Source organism: Gymnoscopelus braueri, assembly GCF_963280865.1.
Source record: "Gymnoscopelus braueri genome assembly, chromosome: 9".
Lineage (NCBI taxonomy): Eukaryota > Metazoa > Chordata > Actinopteri > Myctophiformes > Myctophidae > Gymnoscopelus > Gymnoscopelus braueri.
In genome coordinates, this window is record NC_137610.1 from 7,960,738 (window position 1) to 7,987,945 (window position 27,208).

Consider the following 27,208-nt stretch of genomic DNA (forward strand, 5'->3'; position numbering starts at 1 on the left):
CACTTCCAATTTCACTTGTTTAATCTATAACCTGACAGTTCTTTAGCCTGATTGGATAATATTGGTATCCTGCCCTGAAAATGCATTTTCTGTTTAATAAAGAGCTGGAAAGACATGGAGACTCCTGTTAACTAAACAAACACTGTCTATAGCAATGATTATTATTACTATCAGATTTTAGCTTTGGAAAGGGACCATAACGTTACGTCACCATTATTCGACACCGTCTCGAAGTAGTGACGAGTCTGGGAATGCAATTTGGCGACGAAAGACACGTGATTTCCTCCCACGCATGCGCAGAACACCCTTTTCCGTCCCCTCACCTGCCTCTTTTCTTCTACCGCCATCATGGGTCGCATGCACGCTCCCGGGTAGGCTTTCGTTTGTGTCACATAAAGGTGATATTTCACCGGTTAAAGTAGTTTTGGGCCAGAGATAACACATTATAAACCTCTTAAGAACATTCTGCTGTCATTTCCAGCTTTCCAATTCGACCTAAAAGCAGGAAAATAGGGGTTTTCTGAAGTGAACTCTCAGTCTGGCCTTGACGTCGTCACCAGGGTTGCCAGATCTGCTTATAATTTCCCCGCAAGATTTTATTTGAAATTAGCCGATCTACAAGCTCCGATGCGACGCGTTGTGAGCTTGTAGATCTGCTATTTTCAAGTAGTTGATTTATATGTTAAAGTGCTCATTATGTGGCCCGTAGTCGCTGCTTTTGGGCTGGTTTTTCTAGACCTGGTTGCTTGTTTCTCTCACAGAATCTGGCAACAATGGTCGTCACGCGGCTGTCTAGTCGATGTTAGCTTAGAGATGCTAAGTGGCTTTTCTCCCAAAGTGACATATTTATTACACTATGTCCAAACTGAAGTCGGTTTGTCATCTACTCAGGCTTTTGTGAACACCCAAGACAGTTTTTATGTCGCTCATTCAGTATTTAGATCAGGGGTCTTCAACGTTTTCAGGCCAAGCACCCCTTGGCTGAGAGAGATAAAGCAGGGACCCCAAATATATATTGTATATAGAATATCATCTTTTCATAGATAGTTTCATAGACTTGTTTGACAGCACCCACTGTCATCAGTGTTGGATTCATTTTAATGTGTTTTCAGACTTTTAACCACATAAACCGTCCATACTAGGTAAACTTGACCCACTCTGTACTTGGTCTGCTCTTTTCCCCCCGACACCAAACCTCTTCGCCGAAAATAGCAGATCTACAAGCGCCCGTGTGCTTGTAGATCTGCTATTTTTGGCTAAAGTTCTCCTCAGAATAGGGATGCTTGGTTGAAGTGGTTAATGTAAAAATCACAAACATTTGGCGGCCCCCTGTAGTAACTCTGAGGAGCCCCTAGGGGTCCCGGACCCCCTGTTGAAGACCCCTGATTTAGATATTTGATATTCATTTTATCAGACACACCCCCTTCCAATGCTAACTCATAGCGTCAAACTCCATTTTAACCATTCATCAATAGCACTCGTTCTGGTGACTCATACTGCCCTCCTAATACGTGAGGGGGCCATGTTTTTTCGATTAATTTTTTCATTTATTTTATAAACATTTTTTTATTGTATTAAAAATTTTCATTTTCCCAAATTTTTTTCCAATGAAAAAAGTAATTGAAAAAACACGGGCCCCTCACGTATTAAGAGCAGACATGCAAAAGTGTCACTTTTCAGCTACAGTCACCTTTTTGAACCCAAATAGGGCAATTGTGTGACACTTGACCCGAAAGAAAACAACATGTTGTCACCTTTTTCTCCTCTGGGCTGTTTGCATGCCTGCAAGAGGGCAGTATGAGTCCCCAGAACCAAGAACGGGTGTTCTTAATGAATCTATCATGGTTAAAATGGAGTTTGAAGTTACAATGGGTTTGTGTCTAATAAAATAAATACTGAATCAAGCAAACTGTCTGGGGTGTTCACAAAAGCCTGAGTAGACTATTAAATGACCCAATTCAGTGGTTCTCAAACCTTTTCATGTCAAAGACCCTCAAAATTAAATGTATTTGGCCGCTGACCCCCATGTCAAAATATTTTGTTCCAGGGACCCCCAGAAGCAAAGATTTGAGTTAAATGTTAGCTTTAAAAAAATTGTATATTCAAAGATTTTTGCACAAATATTCACGATAAAAAAAAAAGCAGTAAAATTGGTTACAATTTTTGTGATGCTATATTAACGCATGTTGCTGGGACCCCCTGGAACCCCCCCCCCCCCAAGGAACCCCAACAACCATTGATCATTATATCTACAAAAGCCTTTAACCTTCCATTGGCCATAAGAGATTGTCCTACCTTTCCAAGTACAAAAAAGTCATTACTTGATAACCAAACTTGCGACCATTTATAATCATGTGCTTTATTTGACAACGTATCGTGTACTATTTGAAAGCAACCTCATTTTAGTATACACATATATATTGCCCTCTAAAATGCTGCTAATTTCCCAGTGCAATACTACACGAGCCAACGTGGAACTTGATTTAGTCTTAGCCTTAAATAGATGTACCTTTATTCTTGTATTTATGGTCCGTTTCCCAGTGTAATGTAATGTACTCCACTGTCTGCCTGTTTTAGTATTTTTATGTTTTCTGTGGGGACTGCAGATGTAAATTAGCATCTGTGCTAAATCAAGTGTATTTATGTTGGATTGCTATGTAATGTCCATAAGTAAAGTTAACTTTTATATTTTAAAAAATGTGACTACGGCGTCTAGCTAACGTTATTTATTTGTTTTACAGAAAAGGCCTGTCCCAGTCAGCCATCCCATACAAGCGCAGTGTTCCTACCGTGAGTATATTATACCACATTAAAAACATGGAGGAAGCACACACAAATATATTCGTTTGGTCAGTGGTTAATTTTGAAACCTACTTTTCAGTGGCTGAAACTGACACCCAAAGATGTGAAAGAGCAGATCCTGAAACTGGCCAAGAAAGGCCTGACCCCATCGCAGATCGGTAAGTGTTCTCTACGTACTGTTATTGTTGTGTACACAAAGTACAACAGTTGACCTTAAAGTATTGCCCAAGTATGCCCTCATTGCACATTGGTGCTTTGGGCTTTCCCAGCTTCTTTAAAAAAACAACTAAAGCAAATTTCAGTTTAGATTTACACATCAGACCAGGGAACAGAAAAGCTCTCTGAGCTGCGTGAAATAATCAAATTTGGTAGCATGTTCAATGATTACTATTCTACAATCATTAGTTTAAATTGAACATGTCATTCATTATTATATGTGGTATGTGGTGCATTTGCATCTTTGGCTGTATTTCCTCAAATGTTTAAAATTTCCACAACAGCGAGTAGTGTCATTTGTTTACACTTCATGTGACAGATGTACTTTTTTTGTTGTGTAAACCATTGCACATTGGTTGAATGCATACTATACAGCACAGCACTGTCATTGTCTTGCTCTTTCAATGAGCTGTGATATTTCTGTTGTGCCAGAGAAACATTGGAGGTTAATTAGCATTTGCTGGCTTTGCCAGTCACCTTCACACAGAATCAAACGTAAAATTGCAACTTTATGAACTTGACAAATGTAGCTTTCACTGTGTAACGGTGGGGATGAAATGAAAGCTAGGTTCACTAAAATATCCTGCTCACTTGTTTATTATTGATGTTGAGCATAGCCATGAAGCCCACTGGTAAATGGATGTTGGAATGCCAAGTGATTCCCAGGCCTAGTGTAGCGATCACTGACTTCTCCAGTGAGTCCTCCAGATATGTTAAAACTCATAGATATATTTGATTGAACATGTTCAACCTCTTGTGTATCTAGGTGTGATTCTGAGGGATAGCCATGGTGTGGCCCAGGCACACCTTGTCACCGGAAACAAAATACTCAGAGTCCTGAAGTCGATGGGCCTCGCCCCTGAAATACCCGAGGACCTCTACCACCTCATCAAGAAGGCGGTGGCTATCAGGAAACATTTAGGGAGAAACAGGAAGGTACAACATCAGCACATATTAGCTACCAACTGTATATTTACACAACACAGAAGTAAAAAAAATTAAAAAACTTTTAGTTTTGTCAATACTCAGAGTATGAACACCTGTGGAGAGTTCAGGAAAACAATGTATAATAAAATGAAGCACTGCATTGGCTATGACCATTGTAGTTGGCACGGTAGGCATTTGGAAACTTGAATGTTTCTGGCTTGCTTCATATTGCCACACTGGAATGGAGCTTAAACACGTGGATGTGATGCTTTGTCCAACTGCAGTTTGAATCCTGGCTACTTAGCATTTGTTTCAAGTATACCGCTAACATTAGGATGTTCTGTTAGGCGGTTCATTAAGACAGTCGAGGCACGTTTAAATGTTTGAGGGCGTATGGTGTAAACATCTTTCCTCAAATGATTATAATAACAAAATCAGCTTTATTGTCACATCACAGGTTTACAGAGCAAAAAAGTGGGTGGAATTCGTTTGTGCTTAGTTCCCATCGTATCGTCATTTTCATAGAAAAATAGAAGAGGGGGGGGGGCAGTGGGGAAGGAGAACAAAAAACAAACAAACAAGTTATCTACATATTTACACAAGAACCTGAGATAAGATATACTTCAAGGTGCGTGAGCATAGCAACAGATGTATACTGTGCATGATATGCTTATGGACGTTAGTTAAGGTGCTAGAATAATAAAGTCAGTGTGTTGTACAAGGGATTAAGGTGCAAATGTCATGGCGTGTCGACCGCATTATCCACATAAGGTAGACTGACACTGGTATAATCCGCAAGTAGGTCCATAAGGAAGACAAGAAAAAAAGTCAAGTCATTTGTCCCTGGTATAATAAAGGTATAATCGGTTATAATCCACGGGTAGGTCCAAGTAAGAGCAAAGGTCCGAGACCAGCCTGAAAGCACCGCCTGTCATCAGGCTGCTGAACAAGGCTCATGTCTCGTTTAAAACTCACTCGTTTAAAACGGTGAGTAGTCCTTTGTTTTCACTTCATGTGACAGATGAACTTTTACACTTCTTGTGTAAAACATTGCACATAAGTTGAATGCATACAATACATGGAACTATACAGCACAGCAGTCATTGTCTTGCTCTTTCAATGTAAGAGCTGTGATATTTCTGTTGTGCCAGAGAAACATTGGAGGTTAATTAGCAGAGTGGCGACCTGTTGCCACCTTTGCCAGTCACATTCACACAAAATCAAACATATATTTATAACTTTAGGGACTAAATAAAGTTAGGTTAATTTATTGCACTTATTTGATCACATGTTGACTGTTCAGCTAATCTCAAGAGCCTACTTTGCATTTAATTACTGTTAAATGTGTATTCCTGTTTTTCACAGGATAAAGATGCCAAATTTCGCCTCATACTCACTGAGAGCAGAATACATCGCCTGGCTCGGTACTACAAGGCCAAGAGAGTGCTGCCTCCTAACTGGAAGTTGTAAGTATTGGATCCTTCGTTTTATATTACCCTTAATCTAACACAAATTGTCATTTGCATATTTCTGGACATATTTTGGAGAGATCATCACTGTAAGATGATGCATCCTGGCCAAATTGTTACTTATTTCCCCTGGTTTTGAAAGACAGGTGAATGAAAAATGTGTATTGTGATTATGTAACTTTCTGCGGTGTCCCAACTAGAAACTAATCTCCTGTTATCTGGTATCCTATAGTTTCATTGTACAGAATGTTATTTAGATTTCATGTTGCTTAGACAGATGCTAGGCTCATTGTTTACCTGGTATCCTAGTTTCTTGAGGCACTACATTGTTCTCTCTGCATTCTGTTTGTTACCGGTCTAGTTCGTAGTACCGGTAAGTCGCTCTAGATAAGAGCATCGGCTAAATGCCTAAATTGCATGCATACAATCCATGGACTACTGTATACAGCACAGTAGTTGTCTTGCTCTTCCCTTTTTAGAGCTGTGATATTTCTGTTGTGCCAGAGAAACACTGCAGGTTAATTAGCAGAGCGGCTACCTGGTGCCGCATCTGCCAGTCACCTTCAGCCAAAATCAAATGTACTTTTATATAATAGAAAACATTTAGCGTTCGCTTACATGAATGATTGTTAAATTGCTTACATTTATTCAGTGGCTTGATTATTTTGCTCTCTTGCTTTCATTACATGGTGTAATTGAGGTTGGGTACTATGATCTGTAAGGTGACTAAATGGGTGTGTTCAATATTTGCTTTTTGAAATGCAAAGTGATTTCCAGGCCTTGTGCTGTCACTGAGGTGGTGTTCTTACATTAACCCTGTATATGTTTTTCTTCTTTTCCCCCCTTCTACAGCGTGTCCTCTACAGCCGCTGCCCTAGTGGCTTAGTGTAACATGTTTTGTTTACATACTGTTGTATACATAATTATACATAATTTGTATACGTTAATTTGTTTGGTTTATTAAAAACAAATCTAATTTGGAAAATGTTCTCATGACTTTAATTATTTGTTGCAATTAAAATGTTTAAGCTGTATGTTCTGTGGCACTTAAAGGGATACTTCACTTTCACATAAAGTAAACATTAAAAATATATATTAAAAAAAAATGAAAGAAGTCTTTTTTCATTTATTTTTAATATATTTTTTAAATGTTTCCCCGGCCCGAAAGTGAAGTATCCCTTTAAGTCAACCCGGTGTGGTACCTGGTGGCAAGACCCATATGTATGGAATGAAACATAAAGGTCTACCCCACTGCATATTTTGTTAAGGTACATTTTAAAAATGCATCTTCAATTGTTTGTCATGGTATTATAACAGAATGAAGGGTTGTGTGACGTGTGTGTGAAAACCGTATCCATGCCTGTCTACAAACTACTCTAATGCAATGCAATGTAGGGTAGAAAACTGGGTTGGAAGATTACTTGAAAGACAATGGTCTGATTATGAAAACAATGGATCATAGGCCTGCTATATTTGCTCTTTCAGTTCTCTACATGGTTACAAGTCACTCTCACTTTCTTGTTGGACCTCTTATTAATAGTATATTATAATATATGGATACATTCTTACTACTTAATACTTTCATATCATATCAATCATACTTGAGAAATTGTATTAAATATATGAATGTAAACAAATCGTTTATATAGAAATTAAGGAATTTATTCAATAGATATTTTTATGATGGGTATATACAACAAGATAACTGACAATGTTTGATACAACCATGCAGACTTACTGTAGGCCTCACAACTTGACACATTGTGACCTTGTAGATCTGCTATCTTTGCCAAATATGTGTCTATTTTTGTCAAATGTTTTGCCTATTTAGTAGGCCTGTAACGATACAGTAACTGCATCGATGCATCGTTTTGAATTTTCAACGATCTACTATATCGATATGCAAACAGCTAAATATCGTATCGTTTGACTTTGAATCGTATCGAATCGTTTTGCAATGCAAATAATCGTATCGAATCGTTCTGCAATGCAAATAATCAATTATATCAATACTAAGTACTTTTAAGAAGAAAAAAAGAGAAAGAGGGGTTTATATCCAGTATCCAGGTATTTATTTTTCACACAGAATTTTTGGGTAAATAAATAGTTACTATATCGATTTTAAATCATTGAATGGAATCGTATCGTTCTAAATTAACCTGTCCTGTATCGTTCATGTATCGTATCGACTAAATCGCTGAATCGAAACGTATCGTATCGTTCTAAATTAACCTGTATCGTTCATGTATCGTATCGACAACCAAGTATCGTGATACGTATCGAATCGTTGTTAAAACGTATCGTTACACCCCTACTATTTAGGCATAGTGTTCTTGTGTGTTTACACATGACATGAATGAAGCAGTGAACTCACGTAAATCCCTGTATTGCATTGTGTACCCTTACCATAAATTACCAGATAACTTGAGGACGGATGGCAGAAAATGTCAAACAAGGTCACAATAAATGTCAACGGAGAAATCCCTTATTATCCTTAGACAAATCATGTCATATGTCATCATATATGGGATAATCTTTACAGACACTTTTCGGAATCCTTTAAAAACTTCATATTAAGGCATAGTATTGAAAACTAGGTTATTCCACTTCCACACACGATGAAGCAAGGAATCATCCCTCTGAATATGCTAATCTATTCTAAGACCCATACATTTGACAGAAGATTAAAAACTGGTATTAGTCAAATAAACTTAGACACACACTGGGGTATAAGGCCATCCATTCACAAGTCTAGTACTTGATTTATAGTTATTTAATTCAGGATGAGGACTTTCTACCTGAATTACATTTTGTTACCAATACTTTTGTACTGATACTCAAGTACATTTTGAATTCCAGGCTTTTACTTGTAATAGAGTATTTCTACATTGCAGTATTGATACTTTTACTTAAGTAAAAAATGGGGGAACTTTTTCCATCACTGGTGATAGGTGATGATTAATTGACAGTATTATATAAACAGCTAACCAACAACCAATTGGCTGATGACAAAACAATGTTTATGATTATGAAAAATGCAGATCAAGTACCTTTGAAAGAAGCTTCAGTTCAGAGTTGAAATAAAAGCTTAAAGGCCTGCCCTCTTGTGGCAACTCATAAAATTGCCACGCAATCTGTAGAGAAATACCAGGTTTTCAATCTCAACCGTTTGAAGCAGCTGAAAAAAATCATGGAAATGTCTAAACTAAATGCACAGATATGGCTCTATTTTCTTGACAAAAAAAATAGAAGGGATTATTTATCCATCTTATTCTATGGTATTTCCTTGAACAGCAATTGTAAATCAGGCTCACTTTCATTATATTAGCCTATATTTTATATATATATAGTCCAGAATTCAAAATGTACTTGAGTAAAAGTACAAAAGTATTGGTATCAAAATGTACCAAATGTAGAAAGTATACATTGTGCAGAATGTCCCATTTCACAAGTTTTCAAATGTATGAACACTTTTGAAAATAGCAGATCTACAAGCTCACAATATGTCGGATCGCGACGCATTGTGAGCTTGTAGATCGGCTATTTTCAAATGGCTGAAATGGGCTGAAGTAATGTATGTTTTGTAATGATAAAAATCTACAAAGTAACTAGTAAAAGTTTTCAAATTATCGTAGTGGAGTAAAAGTATCATATTTGCCTCTGAGATGTGGTGGAGTAGAAGTAAAAGTACTCCAAAATACTCCAGTAAAGTAAAAAATAAAATAAAAACTCAAAATTGTATTTACGTACTTAAGTAAATGTACTCAGTTACTTTACACCACTGATATATTAGCCCACACAGTTTCCGTATCCGCCCTAAACCGGATCAGCAGCCTGCGCGAGCCAACGTCATTTCCTCCCACGCAGGCGCACAAGACCCTTTTCCGTCGCGTGTGCGGCCTCTCTTCCTCTACCGCCATCATGGGTCGCATGCACGCTCCCGGGTAGGCTTTCGTTTTTGTCACATAAAGGTGATATTTCACCGGTTAAAGTAGTTTTTGGCGAGAGATAACACATTATAAACCTCTTAAGAACATTCGGCCGTTGTTTCCAGCTCTCCAATTCGACCTAAAAGCAGGAAAATAGGGTTTGTCTGAAGTGAACGCTCAGTCCGGGGCTTGACGTCTTTACTTACATGGCTGACTACTAGTCAAGTCGGTGTTAGCTTAGAGATGCTAAGTGGCTCTTCTCCCACAGTGACATCTAGCTCTCTTTATTACACTATGCCCAAACTCAAGTCGTTTTGTCATTCCCATTAATGTTTGAGGTGTCATTGTAAGTAGTCGGTTGTGCTTTTATCGACGAATAGCGTAGTTCTAATAATTGCATCAGTTCGCTAGGTATGTCTATGCTAGTGTAGTTGGCCCACCACACCACTCATCCCCCGACCCCCATACAGCTTAAAGTACAAACAAAACCCTTAAACAATACTATAATTTATACACAACCCACTTTAATATACACATATATATTGCCCTCTAAAACGCTGCTAATTTCCCAGTGCAATACCACACGAGCCAACGTGGAACTTAATTTAGTCTTGGCCTTAATTAGATATGCTTTGTACCTTGTATTTACGTATTATGGTCCGTTTCCCAATGTAATGTACTCCACTGTCTGTCTGTTTTATGTGGGAACTGTAGATGTAAATTAGCATCTTTGCTAAATCAAGTGTATTTACGTTGCATTGCTATGTAATGTTCATTAATATGCGGTGTCCCGTCTAAATAAATAAGCAAAGTAAAGTAAAATGTTGATATCAATGTGACCGAGGCGTCTAGTTAACGTTATTTTGTATTCGTTTTACAGAAAGGGCTTGTCCCAGTCCGCACTCCCGTACCGCCGCAGTGTTCCTACCGTGAGTATATTATACCACACTAAACACATGAAAGCACACGTAAATCTACTAGTTTGGTCAGTGGTGAATTTTGAAACTTACTTTTCAGTGGCTGAAACTGACATCTGACGATGTCAAAGAGCAGATCTTCAAACTGGCCAAGAAAGGCCTGACCCCATCTCAGATTGGTAAGTGTTTTTCTACATACGGTTGTGTACAGAAATACAACATTGGTGCTTTGGGTGTTCCCAGCTTCTTTCTTCATAACTAAAGCAAATTTCTGTTTAGATTTACACATCAGATCAGGGAACAAAGCTGAGCTGTGTGAAATAATCAAATGTAACATGTTCAATGATTACTATTCTATAATTAGTTTAAATTGAACATGTCATTAATTATTTTTGGATTTACTTAAGGTATGTGGTGCATTTGCATCTTTGGCTATATTCCATACAAAACATTGTGTACAGTTAAAATGTTACAGTATTACTGAATTTAGTAAATGTTGGCCGACCATAATTGAATGGTTAATTAAAGAATTAAGCTCAATCAACCTCCTGGTATTAATTTAATTAAATCCAAACTTTCACAAAATATAACTAGTTAATTGTAGGATTACCTATATAAAGCAATATACCCGTCTCTGCAAGTTGATTTTCACTACTGAAATGAACTGAAACCAATGGCTTCCTCAAATCAAAAGGTATTCTTTGTTAAACATGGCCAACAGGCTAAACATTCCAGAAGGCCAGTATGGTCATTTTAAGACTATGCATTTGCCCGAGTAAACAAGATAAGGAAAATGGTTCAGTGTGATGGCTGCATATGATTAACTGTTAACAGTTAATCAAATCAACAGTTAAACCACTGACCACAGTCACTATCCCTTAACAGTTAATCAAATCAACAGTTAAACCACTGACCAGTCACTATCCCTTATACATGTGATACAAAAGTGAAAACCTTTAAAAAAATAAATAGCCCTAAACTTAATGTGCCATTTTAGGCTAATCAGTCAGTATGGTGTAAACATCTTTCCTCAAATGGTTAAAATTTCCACAACAGCGAGTAGTGTCATTTGTTTACACTACATGTGACAGATGTACTTTTTTTGTTGTGTAAACCATTGCACATTGGTTGAATGCATACTATACAGCACAGCAGTCATTGTCTTGCTCTTTCAATGAGCTGTGATATTTCTGTTGTGCCAGAGAAACATTGGAGGTTAATTAGCAGAGTGGCGACCTGGTGCCACCTTTGCCAGTCACCTTCACACAGAATCAAACGTACAATTATAACTTTATGAACTTGACAAATTTAGCTTTCACTGATGTAACGGTGGGGATGAAATGAAAGCTAGGTTCACTAAAATATCCTGCTCACTTGTTTTTTATTGATGAGAATGAATAGCCATGAAGGCCACTGGTAAATGGATGTATTAGACCTTTGGAAATTGGAATGGAAAGTGATTCCCAGGCCTAGTGTAGCAATCACTGACTTGGTGTTTTCTAGTCCTCTAGATATGTTAAAACTTGTATAGATATATTTTATTGACCATGTTCAACCTCTTGTGTATCTAGGTGTGATTCTGAGGGACAGCCATGGTGTGGCCCAGGTGCGTTTTGTCACCGGAAACAAAATTCTGAGGATCCTGAAGGGCAAGGGCCTCGCTCCTGATCTGCCCGAGGACCTCTATCACCTCATCAAGAAGGCGGTGGCTATCAGGAAACATTTAGAGAGAAACAGGAAGGTACAACATCAGCATATATTAGCTACCAACTGTATATTTACACAGAAGTAATAAAAAAAAAATGTTGTCAATGCTCAGACCATGAACACCTGTGGAGAGTTCAGGAAAACAATGAATAATAAAATGAAGCACTGCATTGGCTATGACCATTGTAGTTTGCACGGGCCCACCAGTAGGCATTTGGAAACTTGAATGTTTCTGGCTTGCTTCATATTGCCACACTGGAATGGAGCTTAAACACGTGGATGTGATGCTGTGTCCAACTGCAGTTTGAATCCTGCCAACTTAACATTTGTTTCAAGTATACCGCTAACATTAGGATGTTCTGTTAGGCGGTTCATTAAGACAGTAGAGGCAAGTTTAAATGTATGAGGGCGTATGGTGTAAACATCTTATCTCAAATGATTACAGTGTTAAAACGGTGAGTCATTTGTTTTCACTTCATGTGACCGATGAACGTTTTGTTTTGTGTAAACCTTTGCACATTGGTTGAATGCATACAATACATGGACTATACAGCACAGCACAGTCATTGTCTTGCTCTTTCAATGTAAGAGCTGTGATATTTCTGTTGTGCCAGAGAAACATTGGAGGTTAATTAGCAGAGTGGCGACCTGGTGCCACCTTTGCCAGTCACCTTCAAACATATATTTATAGCTTGATAAACTTAGCAAATGTAGCTTTCACTGATGTAACAGTGGGGACGAAATTTAAGCTAGGTTGAAAAAAATATCCCGCTCACTTGCTTAAACACACAGATGTGATGCTGTGTCCAACTGCAGTTTGAATCCTGGCAACTTGGCATTTGTTTCAAGTATACCGCCAACTTAAGGATGTTCGATTAAGCGGTTCATTAAGACGTCGAGGCACGTTTCAATGTTTGAGGGCATTCATGATGCCTTGGTGACAAACAGCAGCTGATTAATGAAAAAATATATTTATTTCATTAAATGGTGTAATCACAATTAGTATAGATTATTTCAGAAGTTAGGTTAATTTATTGCACATTTGATCGCATGTTGACTGTTCATCTAATGATCTAAAGAGCTTGCTTTGCATTTTATTATCAGTGTTAACTGTTAGATGTGTATTCCTGTTTTTCACAGGATAAAGATGCCAAATTTCGGCTCATTTTGACAGAGAGCCGAATCCATCGCCTGGCTCGGTACTACAAGACCAAAAGAGTTCTGGCTCCTAACTGGAAGTAGTAAGTATTGGATCCTTCATTTTATATTATCCTTAATCAAATACAAATTGTCATTTGCATATTTCTGGACATATATTGGAGATGCTGATCGCCACTGTAAGATGATGCATTCTGACCAAATTGTTACTTATTTCCCCTGATTTTGAAAGACGGGTGAAATGAAAAATGTGTATTGTGATTATGTAACTTTCTGCGGTGTCCCAACTAGAAACACTAATAAATTAACCATAACTGCTAAAAATGTCCCCAACAGTGACTAGTGGTCTCCTGTTATCTGGCATCCTATAGTTTCATTGTACAGAATGTTATTTAGATGTCATGTTGCTTAGACGGATGCTAGGATCATTGTTTACCTGGTATCCTAGTTTCTTGAGGCACTACATTGTTCTCTCTGCATTCTGTTTGTTACCGGTCTAGTTCGTTGTACCGGTAAGTCGCTCTAGATAAGAACATCAGCTAAATGCCTAAATTGCATGCATACAATCCATGGACTATACAGCACAGTAGTTGTTTTGCTCTTCCCTTTTTAGAGCTGTGATATTTCTGTTCTGCCAGAGAACACTGGAGGTTAATTAGCAGAGCGGCTACCTGGTGCCACATCTGCCAGTTACCTTCACACAAAATAAAATGTGCATTTATACAATAGAAAACATTTAGCGTTCACTGACATAAATGATTGTTAAACTTGTTGTTTACATTTATTCAGTTGCTTGATTATTTTCCTCACTTGCTTTCATTACATGGTGTAATTGAGGTTGGGTATGACTGATCTGTAAGGTGACTAAATGGGTGTGTTCAATATTTGCTTTGGAAATCGAAATGCAAAGTGATTTCCAGTCCTTGTGCTGTCACTGAGGTGGTGTCCTTGTTACATTAACCCTGTATATGTTTTTCTTCTTTCCCCCTCTTCTACAGCGAGTCCTCTACAGCCTCTGCATTGGTGGCATAAAACATGACTTTGGTTTAATAAAAAAAGATTTCAGATTGGAAAATGTTCTCATGTCTTATTATTTATATCTTATTATTTATAGCAATTTCTATTTTCAAGCTGTATGTTCTGTAGCACTTAAGTCAACTCAGTGTGGTACCTGATGGCAAGACCCATATGTATCTGGAATGAAGCATAAGGGTCAACCCCACTGCATATTTTGTTAAGGTACATTTTGAAAATGCATCTTCAATTGTTTGTCATGGTATTATTATGTCATTTTTTAAAAATGCATCTAGTTTGTCATGGTATTATTACAGAATGAAGGGTTGTGCGTGTGTGAAAACCGTACCCATGCCTGTCTACCAGAAACTACTCAAATGCAGGGCAATGTAGAGTAGAAAACTGGGTTGGAAGCAGTGTTAATTTTGTTGACTAAGACTAAAAGACCAAGGTCTTGATATTTAGTGGACTAAGACTCAACATTTTCAGAAGACTAAAATAGGACTAGAACTAAATGGTGTGTTGTTCAAAGGACTAATCAGAATTTGCTGCAGTGTAATTGTTTTTTACTAAGACTAAAAGACTAAGATTTTGATATAGTCAACTAAGACACTAGACTTAAAACAATTTCAGAAGACTAAAATAGGATTAATACTAAATGGTGTCACAATTAACACTGGTTGGAAGATTACTTGAAAGACACTGGTCTGATTATGAGAACAATGGATCTTAGGCCTGCTATATTTGCTCTTTCAGTTCTCTTCATGGTTACAAGTCACTCACTTTCTAGTTGGGCCTGATTAATACTTAATAGTATATTATAGGCAGGGCATCCCCACATGTGGGTATGTCGGGAAATTACGGGCACTTTCCATGCGTCACGTGATGACGTCAGTAATTCTTAATGTGGGCCGGCCTTCCGGTGACTGACACTTAACTCGGCCAATTGGAGCGCTGCCTGACGTCGAAGCCTTGTTTATTTTAGGATGGTGTTGCAATCCTCTGTCATTACTCCTACATACAGCGAAGACAACACATCGATAGAAGACATGGAGAACATACAGCAAAACCTTTGACGAGCGACCTGTAAATTAACCAAAACCACCCAACTAGCTGAAAAATGAAGCGACCACACTTCATCGTAAACCTGGCACTGACGCAGTGGCAAAATCTGTTTGTTTTTGACGAGGAATACCAGAATACGTGAAGACCAGTTTTTGTCGGATTGATCGCCATAGGAAGACACGAAAATGGCAACGATCGGTGTTACTCAGTCCGAGGTTTCCGACCACCGGACCGAGATGGAGAAGTTCGGGAGCGGAGGGATGGCTCTTCTACCTTGGACCAAACAGATCCTCATAGGGCTGTGGGAACAACTCTGCCTGTTGGTTCAGGTCATCTACTACAGCTTCATGTCAGGTATTTACATTGTATAATTTGAGCCTGAGCCAATTTTGGTCGATCGGCCAGTCTGAATGACAGCACTATTACGTTACTACTTACTTTTACTATTAATATATTTGACTATTTACATGATCCCAATTGAAACAAGCCATAGTGCTTTCTTGGGTTCAATCCTTTTTAGCGTCCCTTTGTATAGCACTGTAGTTTCTGTGCTCTTTTTTTGCAAACCGCTAAATTAAAGTAATCAATCAATCAAGTAATCAATCAATCAATCAAACGTTTTATAACCGTAAGATCATTATGACAAAAGAATAGGTGCTGAGTCAACTCAAGTGCTCCGAAAGTGTTTTCAAGGAGGGCAAGAGCTTAATTAAGTAGTTTGATCACCGAGGAGGTGATGATGTAACCTTGAATGTCAATAGAACACAATACAATACAAGGAAATGCAACATTACACTAGAGGGAGTGCTGTACTTATCAGCACGGCTGTGATCCGGCTGAAGATAATCCCCGGTCGGTGCTGATACAGTAACAGTAGCCTTGGATCAAGACTATTATAGATGTATCACAAAAATATCAAAATCGATAAGGTGCATCTATTATAGTCTTGATCCAACGCTAACGGCACGATCTCAATTGTGATATTGCTTTTATAAAACTTTCAAACGCCATTTATGACAGTATGATTACAACAGACAACATTATTTGTTTTATGTAATCATTTTATTTAGCTGCGCCAATAAGCAGTCACGCAACTGGTCTGGGACTGGAGTGGACTGGACTGTTGCCAAGCAACACAAACATGTCTTTGTGTGCGTTACCGCGGGCCAAGCTACTTGTTCACTAACATGTTCAATTTGGCTGTAGGCTATGTTTACTGTAATTGTGCCAAAGGTGACCCTCAAGAGTGTTGACTATCGCTTTGGTGGCATAATCATGTGTGATATGAGTTAACGACTGATATGGTTTGTACAGTCAAAAGTCCCAGTCCTGTCATACTCCCAAGTGATTTTCAATTTGGGGTCCGGGAGAACCCCAGTGGTCCTTGGGGGGTTCCAGGGAGTCCCCAGCAAAGAGAGAAATTTGTAATGCCTAGGCTAGCCTTATGAAAGCATTATAAGAACGAATTCAAAATCATAGGTTTCACGCTCTCCACTGTTATCTCCCTAAAACATTCTGTGACAAATCTATTGATTAAAATGTAAAATGTTCCCTTATGGGGGTTGTGTGCATACAGTTAAGGGATGGGTGACAAGACTGAATGCAGGTGGGGGGGGGGGGGTTCAGAACATTCCTAGTTGAGTGACAATTACATTGAACGACATTACTCAATCACATATTAGCATTTTCATATTTCCCTTAAGTCCACAGCCTGTAATACGCAGCAATTTGGGGGTCCTTCTGTGTCATGAAAATGTCTAGTAGGAAGTACCACTGAACCACTTTGACTTTATATGCACTCATAGAATGCTTCTTGTCCACTCAAAGTACTTATAAGTATAATAAGTATTTTTAAACTGTTTTTATGCCACCGATTCTCACATCTCACATATTTTCTAGTTTTCCAGATGTTCAGGTTCGAGGTCCATCTGAGAATCACGGACGAGACAGGCCAACACGTCCAGCACATGAGTACGGCGACGAACCCGACAGAGTCTTTCCTTTTCTCCTCTCTGTTCGACGGTGAGAGCGGAGTAATGGTCGGCGGTTCTAATCCCCTCTCCAATTTCTGCGCCGAGGTTGGCGACCCGTTCTCTGGCGGTTCCACGGCCGAGGCGCTGCTATCCAGTTTACGCGCTGACGATCTCTGCTGCGGGCTGGTGGACGACTTTGTGTCAAGAACCACAGGTACAGAAGACGGTATTTTCATCGGAAACCACCCCAGCTGGAAGATGGGTTTCCCGGGTGATTGGAACTTCTTTGTTTCGGGTTGTGAAGGCACTTCTGCAGATGACACCTATTGTAAAAATGCCAAACAGGACACCTCTGAAGAGGAAAAGAGTACACATTGGAGCAGCGAGGAGGACCAAACCTTAGTTGAGTTCGATAGTGCGCTTTGGGAGTCCCTCTCCAGATCCAGTGACCCATACAACCCCTTATTTTTCTCTGCCTGCACTTCCACAAACACCACCAACATGGGGAAAACTATGAAGGAAACAAGGGACAGCAGCAGTGACCCAGAAGGTGTCTTGCCCAGTGATGAGGTACAGGGTCCCCATGGCCTGAAGTTCTGGTTCAGTCGATCAGACAGTGAAAGCAGCTGGGGCAGCTCCGATGGGTCCCAGTGTGTCGAACTGGACCGTGAGGAGAGTGAGAGCCTCTGGGAGTTTTTCAGCAGCCCTGCGGACCCTTACAACCCCATGTGCTTCACTGCCTGCAAAGTCACCAACACAGACCCCCAAACTGCTAAAGAGCTACCACCATCTCCCCCCAAGGGAACCCAACTCGCCCCAATCCCCTCTATACCTTCCTCTAAGACAGTTGCTACGGAGGAGAAAAAGAGCAGCGTGGCTCCTTCATTGTCAGAAGATGAAGAGGAGCAACTGTGGAGGTCCCTCAGCCAAAACAATGACCCTTATCACCCCCTAAACTTCCAGGCCTGCCTCCACACCTCACCTGCCACCATACACTCACCTGAGCCCTACATTGGAGGACACCCAGATAAACATCGCACACAAAGTACATCCCTAGATAAGCAGTGTAAAGACGAGAGGGCGAGCCCCACAAAATCAACAGCCACCAAGCCTGTCCTGCTTGAGAGACAGAAGAAGACCCACCAACACAGAGACACCACTCTGGTGCCCTGGAGAAGACCTGGACAAACATCTGGATATTCTGCAGGGGAGAGGCAAGACAGCAAGACCAGGACAACTCACAAAAAGGTCATTACACACAAAAAAAACACACAGCAAAATGGCTTGTTCAATTGGCATAAAGCAGGTGTAAAATGTTACTTTTGTATGAACCTGAGCCTTTGGAGTTTTGCAAGATGCAGGATCACCGCCATAACAATTATTATAATAATAATAATAATAAAGATCATATTAATCATCAGTCATTATCGTAATGCTGTACCATTATAATCTCAGAAATCCCAACCCTAGCTTTTCAGAGAAACAGACTTGTAATCAGCTACTGTAACTGATGGGTGAGGTCAGGGATATCGCTCGCCTTAGAAGGCACGTATACACACTATGTGTACTGCCAAACCCTTGTTTAGCGTCGGGTAGCAACACAGCGGTCGCCATGACTAAGCTGGGTCATATGACAGTGGAGAGTCAGCAGAGAATTGAGTTCCAGGAGGACTTAGTGGCTGTTGCAGCATACTGTACTCTGTGCCTAACCTTTAGCTTATTAACAACTAGTTTCATCATACAGCGAGAAAACTGATAAGTCAGGTTTGCTGACTCTTTGCTGACACTTAGTTTACTATGTTTTAGCTGTCTATGCATTAGCATTGAATAGATGGTGTTGGCAACACTGCCCTCAGATTCTGGATCCTGGATCTCATTCTAACATCTGTACTGTCTTGTCCTCTCTGTATTTCAGGTGCGTTTTTCCAATGTTGTCGAAGTGCATGTGATGCGAACCTGGCCATTCGCCCGAGAGGCGTCTCGCAAAGGACACTGGGAGGAAATGGCTCGTGACCGCGACCGTCACCGGAGGAGAATCAAGGAGACGGAGCAGGCCATTGGTTACTGCTTCAGCCAATCACACAGGGAGAAGATCCGGTCTTACCTGGACAGCACCACAAAATGAATAAACTCTGCCTTCCTTCCCTGATACCCACAAACATCAAAACGATTTATTTCATTGTTTTTTTAATGAGAACTTTCAATTGGTTGCAATGCAACAGGGACATTGTTTTTATAGGCTTAATGGTTGTTTGATGTCAAGTAAACAACTTTGTACCTCAACATGTGGCTAATATGGTCTGAAGCGTATATGCGCTTCCAAGCCAAACAGCAGTAACTGTGTACGTAGTGAAAGTAAAAAAATAAGAATCATTACATTTTAAGGCAAAAAAGAAAATCCCATAGTTTCTGCTGTTTGTCTTTGTAATAGCACTGATGCACTGATGTCGACACTTTTGTAATTCTATTAACCTCATTGTATGGAATGTTGTTTTTTGTATGCCTTATACACTGACCCAGTAATGTAATTTATTGCTGTTTTTCATATTGATGGTTTTAACTATTTGAATTGTATATATTTTCTATGTGTGAACAAAAGAGCAGTGGTGTGTATACTACTAGAAGGCTTCTATGGGTAGATGGTGATAGAGCTATTACAGGCTGGGAATTGGAAAAGAACAAAGTGTTAAATGTTTTTTCTTGCGACAATTTAAACAGTTATCGTACATAATTATGCTCTGACCAAAATGTTATTTTCCATTGGCATTCATGCCGTTTGTCTTAATTTCTATATTACTGTCTGTTTGCATTGAGGAATATAAAAATCTTTGTTAAATATTTAAATCTTTGGGGTAATTAATTCACTTTCATCATAGATTCTTCGATTGTCTTTCTGCACTGTGAATAAGGCATATTTCTGTCATTATTGAGAGACATCTCAAACTATGTAGACATCCAGCCTCTCATAGCTCTGTCATGTAGCTGCATCTACCTGTAAAACGGTCTGTAGCAAATGGCATTCGTTATTAGGTGCTGCTATCAAAAATAAATAAAGTTTTGTATCACACCATAACCATTCAGAGTCTGTCACTGTCATGTTTGCTTGCCAATAATTGTGATTGCAGATTTAGATTCTTTGTTGTTTTATCCTGTGATATTTACGTGATTGGGGGCTTGATGGATGGAAATGGAGAATTGTCTTGTTTCTTTCTGCTTGGAACAGGAACAAATACTTCACAGCCAACTCGATCCCAGGGAATCAGATAGATGTACAGCATGTAAAGAGCAGGGAATGGTTTAGTCAGTCTTTTTGTTCATGATGTAGAAAGAACATGCCTTGGGACTGTATACAGCAGTTTGGATTCCCCTTTATAACACTCATTGTGCTTCAGTTTATTTCCCATTGCTGAAATCACAGCTTATTCCCCTTTCCCAGGTCACATACAACGTATTTCTTCTAAAGCTGCAGTTACTCAGAAAAGAGTTTTGTGGAACCTGTATGCTCTTATAACTGCCCTACTTTCTATTCAAACAGCTGCACATGTTCACACAGGGGAGCTGCCAAGTATAACACAGTCTTCTACCCTTAGCTGCTAAACAGGTGCACCGAGGTCGCAGTTAGCAGTTAACTAACTGTCTCAAGGACAACATGACAATACCCCCCCAGGGAATGGACACGGTTTCATAACCAATCAATCTATTCACCCATTAAGACCTGAAGCCGATTCTACAAAATGTCTTCTAAATCCTAACAGTTTTTTTGAAAAAACGTATATTGCTGTCAGTGGTTCTCAAACTTTTTCATGCCAAGGACACCCAAAATTATGTATTTGGCTGCCAACCCCCATCTCAAAATATTTTGTTCCAGGGACCCCCAGAAGCAAAGAATAGAGTTAAAAATGTTCGCTTTAAAACAATATATATTCAAAGATTTGCACACATTTTCACGATTTTTCAAAAATAGCAGATCTACAAGCTCATAGCGTGGCACTCAGTGAGCTTGTAGATCTGAGCTTGTAGATCTGCTATCTTTGAATAGCCAAAGTGTAAAATAATGCTTTTTTAGCTCAAATCAAAAAGTGACACAGATGCGTTCCAGGTCTTAATGGATTAATGTATACACACTGCCCCAATGTAATATATCTAACCTACCTGTTCCTGGCACTGTTCCAACAGTTATGGTTCATATGTCAGCATATCAATCAGAATTCATTTAATTGACAAGTCATCATTCACATACAAGGAATTTGTCTTTGTGAGGGTGGTGCTCTAGTCTACACTGAATAACAACAGCATAGACACAGCCGCATTATTTTCAACTATGGACCCAAAATACAAGATAAGCAACAATATAAAGAAATAAAGGTTAGTCAAAATAGTGAGAAACTATGCATATGCAATATACAATGTACACTGTAGCAATATAAATGGATATATATAATGTACACTATGATATTATGATATACAATTTACATGTTACAGAGTTAGTGTCGAAGTGTCCTTGAGCAAGACACTGAACCCCAAATTGCTCCAGATGAGGTGTGTGAATGTGTGTGAATGAATGATGTATGAATGAATTAACCATTGTAAAGCGCTTTGAGTAAGTGAGTACTTAGAAAAGCGCTATAAAAATGAAATTCATTATTATTATTATTATTACATGTACATGCCTATATAAATTAGCATACCGGTAGCCAAATACACTATAGACTGTAGATAAATAAATACATATAGTTCATTGCAGGAGGTGTACATGGGTGTGGTATATGGGTAACCCAACCCAACATCACAAAGTGAATCACAGCCAGCGTTACGATGTGATTTCTATCCAAATACTTTGTCTTTAGATCAACAATACATCAGCTGCTAGGACAAATTTGCCTGGTGTAACTGTAATTGTCAGAGATACAAAAAATATAGTTTAATAGCAAATGATTCAGCAGTAGCCTACAGTAGCAGAAAAATACTTGTTTTCTGCCAGGCACATTCATTTTTAGAGAAAAAATAGAGAACTTGATGAATAAGTAGCGTAGTATCAAAATGTTTTGATACTACTGGCATTGATCACTAGCCTACAATATACTGTAGTCCAGGGGTAGGCAACCGTTCCAACATTGACACAGGGGAGGTTGATCACTGGCACACTGGCATAAGTCTGAGAGAGAGGATTACAAAAAATATATATATATATATATATATTTTTTTTTTTAAACATAGTCAATTAAATAAAGTCCCTCACATCTGTATGTAAATTCTGCATTTATTCAAAAAAAGAAGGAAAAAAAGGTTGTTTTATTTATGGACAATCAAAATCTGTTGGCAATATTTTTATGTGGTGTCATAATTAAACTTAATGTTGATATGACAGTGACTATCAAGAAAAACATGGCACTTCATGTAAAAAAGGTTGCTGACCCCTGCTTTAGTCACTCACTACAGTATTGTGATTCAAACATTCAATCAATCACTAAAATGTAGTGATTGATTAGTTGATCATAATTTACTCCTGGCTAATTGTCTTTGTCTTTGCTTTGTCTTTTTTTTTCTTTTTTTTACCTGAGGGAGGAGAGAACCTTACTAGTTAAATTATTATCTTTCCACTGCCACCCATCACACATACAAAGCAAAATGTTTACAGTAAAACTGGTTTGCTGCCTGCTGAAGGTGTGTCAAATAAACCATATGAAAGTGTGTTCAGTATGTATGGGTGAAAGGTATTGAGGACACCCTCCCTGGGTCTAAATACAATGCGCCCTGTCACTCCCTTTTGTGGTTTATCCCTCCCTCCTTGCTCTTTATCTTTCCCTCCCTCTATCTAGCCGCTCTCTCTCTCTCTCTCTCTCTCTCTCTCTCTCTCTCTCTCTCTCTCTCTCTCTCTCTCTCTCTCTCTCTCTCTCTCTCTCTCTCTCTCTCTCTCTCGGGGCTGTGAACACCGACTGCTGCAAGGCTGGTGTAAGAGAGGGGTTAAAAACACACTAGTATGATGAAACGACGCCCCCAGAGGACGAAATCAATTAGCGACGCCACCATCTCTCACACTATCACATGCACACGCGAGGGTATGGTGCAAATGTGAGCAATGAGTGTCATATCTTACAGTCAGTGGTGTAAAGTAACTAAGTACATTTACTCAAGTACTGTACTCAAGTAAAATGTTGAGGTATTTTTTTTTTTTTACCTTACTGGAGTATTTCCATTATTGAGTATTTACATCTCAAAGCCAAATGTTATACTTTTAATCCACTACAATTATTTGAAAACTTTAGTTACTTTGTAGATTTTTATTATTATTACAAAACACACTAGCCACTTCAGCCCTATATGTATTTCAGCCATTTCATTTGAAAATAGCAGATCTACAAGCTCACAATGCGTGCATTGTGAGCTTGTAGATGTGAAATTTTCAAAATATTTTTTATACATTTTGAACTTGTGAAATTGGACATTCTGCACAATAGTACTTTTACTTTTGGTACTTTAAGTATATTTTCATGCTGATACTTTGGTACTTTTACTCAAGTACATGTTGAATATGTGACTTGTACAGAGTATATCTACATTGCAGTATTGATACTTTTACTTAAGTAAAAATGTAAAGTACTTTTTCCACCACAGTACACAGTACAGTACACGTTGGTGCCATATCATATAGCTCAAGTTAAAACAACTCATTTGCTCTTTTGTTTGCTGTGAGGTTGTTAATTTCTGTTGCAAATCATACATTGTTATGTTAATCTCTGGCACCACTTGAGTAGGCTAGAGGTTATTTGGACGTTGACAGCTAGACGTACTAAATAATAAAGTGACCTCTTATCACCGCTTTCCCATAAAAATATATTTATTTGTATTTTCACATTGAACTAAACAAAAGGGAAGACATTATGATTAGGTGAGAAAGGGAACAGCGACATCTAGATTATCACATATTTCGCTGGGTTACCAATATCGGTGTAACACCGAGATAGATGTCGGTGACAGTGACACTAGTATCTAAGGCTGTTACAAATTAACTGAGGATTGTGTCCGACTTGTCTGTTTGCATTTCATCATATTCAGCTGTTCAGTTTCTGTAATAAATTATTCTAGAGGCTGGTGTTCCCTTGTCACTGAACAGTTTATAGGTGTCCAGGTGTGTAGGAATGACTGTATTTGGTTCATTGATAGTACTAGACCGCTGCCGGCCTACTAGGAACGATGCAAGTTGAGAAAGATGCAAGTTGGAAATGCATGCCCCACCTGGCTATGCAATACCCGTTGTACCCGTTGTCAGAGTACCCATTGTACCCGTCTGTCTGTCTGTCTGTGTCCTTTGTATGCCCATATATGGAGTTCCGTTCCAGGCATGCCCAAATATGGTGTCTAGGCCAGTCTATGACATCATATTGATGACATCGGTGCACTCTATATATTCTATTCTGTATCGATATTTTATGCAGATTGATTCTTTTACAGATCGATATTTGATGGATCCAGTTAGATCCACTGTGGTTGTGAGATATGTTCTGCTGGACGACACATCCGAAGGGATCAGAGGGAGAAGGTCACGCTGCGGTGACTGTAGGACGCAAGATTTACTCATTTGGAGGTGTCTGTGACGTGGACAACGATCAGATTGGTGTGCACGTCTTCGACACAGTGTATTTACGCTGGGTGAAGTTGCCACCATTGACAACTGAAAGAGGAGAACGTCACCTTGAGGTTCCCTCCAAGCACACTCGCCACACAGCTGTGCTAATAGAACATATCGTCTACATCTGGGGTGGCTACAGTGGGAAAAAAAAAATGCAATAGGCTTTATGCATTTGATGTCGACGCCCACAGATGGGTTGAGACCAAGGTGTTTGGTACTGTTCCAAAGGGGAGGGTCGACCACTCAGCCTGTGTCTTAGAGAAGGTCATGTATATCTGTGGTGGTAGATACTTCCGTAATGACCTCTTGAAGTTGGACACCAACACAATGGTCTGGTCTTCAATTAACACCAGAGGCCCTTTTTGCCAACTTCACTCTGCCACCATCATCGGGACAAAGATGTTTGTATTTGGGGGCCTGGGGAGGCCACGAACTTGGAACACCAACTTGAGAGTGTTTGACACTGAGTCCAACCGCTGGCTGAGAACACCTTCTTCACAGCTTCTTCCAGAGAAACACAGCGGTCATGCAGCCTTTGCCTACAATCGAGAACTGTACATAATTGGTGGCACGGGCGTTGACTATAACACAAACGATATGTGGAAATTCAATCCAGAGACCATCTCCTGGAAGAAGGTTAAGCCCAAAGGTCTGTCAGTGTGGTGCTGTTGCATGGTGGGAGACCGTATCGACTACACTGGAGGATCAACAACCAATGTACATGTGTACGTAGACTTGAGTCCTAGTTTGACGACGTTGTGCAAACTAGCAGTTATCCAGTACGGTCTGGAGCAGTCGGAACTTCCACACAACATCAGGTGGGAACTGGCAGCCATGACTACCAACAGCAACTGAAACTAGAAACAACATTTCTAAGAAATTTTAAGTGTGTCTGCAGCTCGCTCCAAAATATTGTCACTACAAAGTACCACCAATCGACTCCAAATGGCCTGAACATGCTCCTAACTGTTTAAAAAAAAAAATTAAGGTCATCTAAGGTCACCTAAATCTTTAGGGGTGCCACACTTAATGGCATTAATCAATTTCATCGTTTATAAAAATAAAAAAAAGAGAATTTAACAAAATAATCAATTAATAATCTATAAATATTTTCTGTCATTATAGCTAAGCCTGTATCTGCTATTTACACTACTTTACTCACAATGCACAGGAAAAAAATGTAGAAAGCAGTTAAACCAGCACTATGTAACTTTCCTCTACTACCCTGGATTTGAACCTGGTGCTCGGGGCAGGGGGAAACATTGAATCTTGACCATCAGGTCAAATTTCGTGTCAGATCCTGTGTCTAGGCAAGGCATCTCTTTTTTAAGGAAGGGACACGCTGGACACCGGGCATGCGCCATGACACTCATGGGTGGAAAACCTCGCACTGGAAGTCTGGTGAAATAAATGGCAGTGAATGGAGCCGACTGGACCAGCTCATGAACAAACACTATTTCTGAACGATTGCGACCTTTGTCATATAATCGGTTCAGGAAGATAAAAGAAGACATGTCACAGGTTGTTTTCTAATCACTTGCTTTTCGATGTTCAGAGTATGTCTTCTTTTTTTTGGGCATCTAAACAGCGGCAGGTTTCGTTTCTGGACAGGAAATGGTGGACAGTCTTGCGATACTTGGCATGTTTAGAAACGTTTTTTGTGATCTTAGATACTGTAGTGACGGAAGAACCTATGCAGGAGAGTAAGAAAGCCTCTGGATTAGAGGCCTAGGGCCTCGGTGTGCAGAAAATGATGATTCATGATGAAAAGCATAAAAAGTAGTTAGAGTACAGATACTTTGTTTACTCTTACTCTGCTTACTTACTGAAAGTAAATGTTCTAGGCATGATTAACAAACAATGAGTTCACGTCTGGGAAAGTGACCACGAAGGGAGAGAAGATGGCTCCCACAGGAGATTGATCGGACACAAGAGGCACATCATGAGTTGTACAGTAGGTCAAAGTGAACTTATGGGAAATGTATGTATTTTGTTATACCTGGAAATCACGGGCAGATAACCATATGGCCTAGCTAGTCACAAGGTGGTTAATATTGCCTATATATTAAGAAATAGATGAGAAGAGGAGGAGCTTTTGCCTACTGACAGAAGGCGTATTAATATTACTAATGTGTGTGTAATTGAAGAATTGAACGGAGGAATTGTACGGAGATGGAATCTAAATATCTCAATAGAAGAGCAGGGAGACAAAATACCACCACCTCAATTGTATGTAAGTTATATTGTACTAACATACTCTACAATACAGATTGGTCAAAATTACATTAAAACAATTTTTTTTTTACATAGTGCAGCTTTAAAATAATTAATAGGTCCAAAAATATCTTTAGCATTCGAACCACAAATTATTACTTTTTTAACTCTAGGTTACAAATCACAA

General features: G+C 39.2%; 3 protein-coding genes across 3 annotated transcripts; all 3 read left to right on the top strand.

Annotated features, from left to right (window-relative positions):
- Nucleotides 1–348: 348 nt before the first annotated feature.
- Nucleotides 349–5,621, top strand: LOC308092154 (small ribosomal subunit protein uS15-like; the record flags this gene model as incomplete). The annotated part of the gene is made up of 6 exons (XM_080438007.1): nt 349–371; nt 2,742–2,790; nt 2,882–2,960; nt 3,785–3,954; nt 5,311–5,411; nt 5,615–5,621. The coding sequence occupies 6 exons, from the start codon at nt 349–351 to the stop codon at nt 5,619–5,621; spliced, it is 429 nt and encodes a 142-aa protein (XP_080294133.1).
- Nucleotides 5,622–9,286: 3,665 nt separating this feature from the next.
- On the top strand, nt 9,287–14,200 carry LOC308092549 (small ribosomal subunit protein uS15). Its single transcript, XM_080438507.1, has 6 exons — nt 9,287–9,358; nt 10,224–10,272; nt 10,361–10,439; nt 11,832–12,001; nt 13,108–13,208; nt 14,124–14,200. Exons 1-6 carry the CDS (start codon nt 9,336–9,338, stop codon nt 14,155–14,157), a joined length of 456 nt encoding a protein of 151 aa, XP_080294633.1. The 5' UTR covers nt 9,287–9,335; the 3' UTR covers nt 14,158–14,200.
- Nucleotides 14,201–15,166: 966 nt separating this feature from the next.
- Nucleotides 15,167–20,237, top strand: LOC308091415 (uncharacterized protein). The gene is made up of 3 exons (XM_080437030.1): nt 15,167–15,558; nt 17,104–18,425; nt 19,093–20,237. The coding sequence occupies exons 1-3, from the start codon at nt 15,390–15,392 to the stop codon at nt 19,300–19,302; spliced, it is 1,701 nt and encodes a 566-aa protein (XP_080293156.1). The 5' UTR covers nt 15,167–15,389; the 3' UTR covers nt 19,303–20,237.
- Nucleotides 20,238–27,208: the final 6,971 nt, after the last annotated feature.